The sequence below is a fragment of the Octopus bimaculoides genome, chromosome 7 (assembly GCF_001194135.2).
Source record: "Octopus bimaculoides isolate UCB-OBI-ISO-001 chromosome 7, ASM119413v2, whole genome shotgun sequence".
Classification (NCBI taxonomy): domain Eukaryota; kingdom Metazoa; phylum Mollusca; class Cephalopoda; order Octopoda; family Octopodidae; genus Octopus; species Octopus bimaculoides.
The window spans coordinates 26,087,340-26,090,387 of NC_068987.1; the positions used below are offsets into that span (position 1 = coordinate 26,087,340).

General features: G+C 34.2%; 1 protein-coding gene across 2 annotated transcripts in view; it reads left to right on the top strand.

Moving 5' to 3' along the window:
* Positions 1-3,048, top strand: part of LOC106870180 (UDP-glucuronic acid decarboxylase 1) — a 69,900-nt gene that overhangs the window by 21,863 nt on the left and 44,989 nt on the right. For both annotated transcript variants that reach the window (XM_052969407.1, XM_014916180.2), the window contains exon 2: positions 2,995-3,031. In XM_052969407.1, the coding sequence (XP_052825367.1) occupies positions 2,995-3,031 (37 nt within the window). The remainder of the gene's footprint in view (positions 1-2,994; positions 3,032-3,048) is intronic.

Here is a 3,048-nt window from a genome sequence, read left to right on the forward strand (position 1 = left end):
ATTAAGAAATAAAATTTACTGTGTGATAAGTAGCTTGCTTACCAACTACATGGTCCCGGGTTCAGTCCCACTGCATGGCATCTTGGGCAAGTGTCTTCTACTATAGCCTCGGGCCGACCAAAGCCTTGTGAGTGGATTTGGTAGACGGAAACTGAAAGAAGCCCGTCGTATATATGTATATATATATATATATATGTATGTGTGTGTGTTTGTGTGTCTGTGTTTGTCCCCCCAACATCGCTTGACAACCGATGCTGGTGTGTTTATATCCCCGTAACTTAGCAGTTCGGCAAAAGAGACCGATAGAATAAGTACTAGGCTTCTAAAGAATAAGTCCTGGGGTCAATTTGCTCGACTAAAGGCGGTGCTCCAGCATGGCCACAGTCAAAAGACTGAAACAAGTAAAAGAGTATACTCATAAATCTTTCACATTCATAATCTGATGGACAATTAATCTACTTTCGTATTTTAATCAGTTGCTTGTTAATTACTCTATTTTTCAGTCCTCCTTTGTCTCTCTTCTTACTAGGCTTGTTACTATATAGGTCATAGTACGATTTCTTCTGCAATTTATATGAAGTCTTTTTTATCTTGAAAATATTCTTTATATTAGAATTAGTTTCTTAATTAATAAAAATTAATTAAGAATATATTTTTAAGATGAATTTTTACATTATAATTTTTTGCTCGTTTTTTTTTTTGTTGTAATTTGTTTCAATATAATAATTATATATCATACAGTAAAGATATAGGTTCTAAAATTTTGTTACAATTACATATCATTATCCTACTAAATTACTAACTGTAAATGAAATAAATATACAGGCAAACTTTATTAAATCAACAGAAAACAAGTACTCAATTTTTTATGATGAATATCACTTGCATGCTTCAATTTTTATTCTTTAAGGTTCAGTCCCACTGAATGGCACCTTGGGCAAGTGTCTTCTACTAATGCCTCAGCCCAACTAAAACCTTAGGAGTGGATTTGATAGACAGAAACTGAAAGAAACCTATTGTGTGTGTGTGTCTTTGTGTCTGTTTGTCTCCCACTACTGCTTGACGACTGGTGTTGGTGTGTTTATGTTCCAGTACCTTAGCGGTTTACCAAAAAGAGCGATAGAATAAGTACCAGGCTTAAAAAGGAAAATAAGTAATTGTGTGTGTGTGTTTGTGCCGTTAGAAGTCCTATAATTTAGATGGCTGCAATATACAAATAGATGAGCTCTCTGTAACATTGCTTGGTGTCTATGGCTAATATATTTACCTATGAAATGAGCAGTTTAGTTCTTTCTTCTCTGTTTATGAGCCATGCCCACAGGTGTCAACAATCCTGGACCTTGATGTCAAACTTGGAGATTTGTGAATTTTCTTGGGTAAGATAGAGCAGTGGTTTCCTGTTGCCTTCTGCCAATTTATATACTGTTTATTCTGCTAATCTTCAATTTACTTGAGCTTACTCTTGAAGTACAAAGCCTATTTAACCCTTTTATGGAGGGACTTGTTCATGTGACATCAGGATATGTCCACACACTGGTGAGCCCATGTGACAGTTAGGGGCCATCCCTCTGTATCTTGTATGCCTTAGCCACAGGACCATCTTCTGCTATGTGACCCATAACTGAGCCCCTGACAGCTACTACCACTCCAGACTATAACAGATCTTAGGAGTAGTTGTGACCAAGGGGTAACTTCATATTCTCCCAAATTCCTGAACTTTTGAACTGGAGTTTCACCATTGGATGCAGTTTAAATGTTTTGAAAAGAGGAAGTTGTTTAGTAGTTCACCTAACTGTAAATATCTGTTCTAATGCTACTTTATGTAGTTTTTGTACTGTAAACCCGACCATATTTTGGTCAACTTCTCTTCTGAAGAAAAAATGTTGGTATTCAGCCCCAGGTTAACCCTGATAGAGCTAGTCTAAGATCAAATTTTCTAGACATGAATATCTTGTCTTTTTTTTTTTAAAATTTCTTTTTTGATATATTCTATCTAACGTTTTATCCAACATTTTCCATCCTTTCTTTTTCTAGATGATAAAGTGTGATTTGGCAGAAATTTGGCTGCTATTTCTTGCAGGTTGTGTTACTTGCTAGAAATGTATATATATTTCCAGGTTAAACTTGTTGTACGGTTGAAAAAATCCTACTTGAACCATGAGAATGGTTATGAATAGTAAAATATCTTTGCTTGAATGACATATAAATCTATGTTTGAAAGGTTTGGATATATGATGAGTGGTGGAAGTTACAGTATTATGGAGTTGTGGGTAGCAAATGAGGAATGAAATTTCATGTAGGTGTCATTGAATCAATTGAAATGCTGTTGTTTCATTTAATGACGTAGCTAATCTTTCTATAGCACTGTATAACAAAACTTTTACTTTTTCTTGTCTTTGATCAGTAAGTGCTATTTTCTCTTTGCATCTATCTAGAAGGCAAAGGAAATATTGCTTTTGTGACCCAGATATCAATGCTTTGAAATTGACCTATTTTCCATTACATTTAAGTCAGATTCAGTTCTGAGTTGCAAATATTACCCATTTTTCATATTTTCTAGGGGTAAGCAAATAAGAAATAACAGTTGCTACCCAAGGACAAAATTCCTATTACACAGTGTAATTGAAAGTGATATTCAGTCACCTGAAAAAATGTTCTATTTGGTCAGCTTCAGTTTTTAACCCTTTCATTACCGTATTTATTTTGAGATGCTCTGTGTTTCTTTCCATTAATTTTAAATATAACAAAGAATTTAGTAAAATAACTTAATTACCATTAAGCTAGTGTTAGGAACATAAATTGTGACTAAGATTTGGTGGAAGATTTTAATTCAAAACTTAAGAAAACAAGGCATTCGTGCTACAGAACCAGAGGCGGTTTCGGCCGGGTTGGTAACAAAAGGGTTAAGTCAGAATCCTAACTTGTATAAAATTGTATTTATGTTCCCATGTAGTAATTTAATAAATTCATTTATGTTTCTTTTTAATATTGCAGTTTCTTATGGAACTCTCTCAAAAGCTTCCAGTTCTTTGTAAGTATTACTTCTTT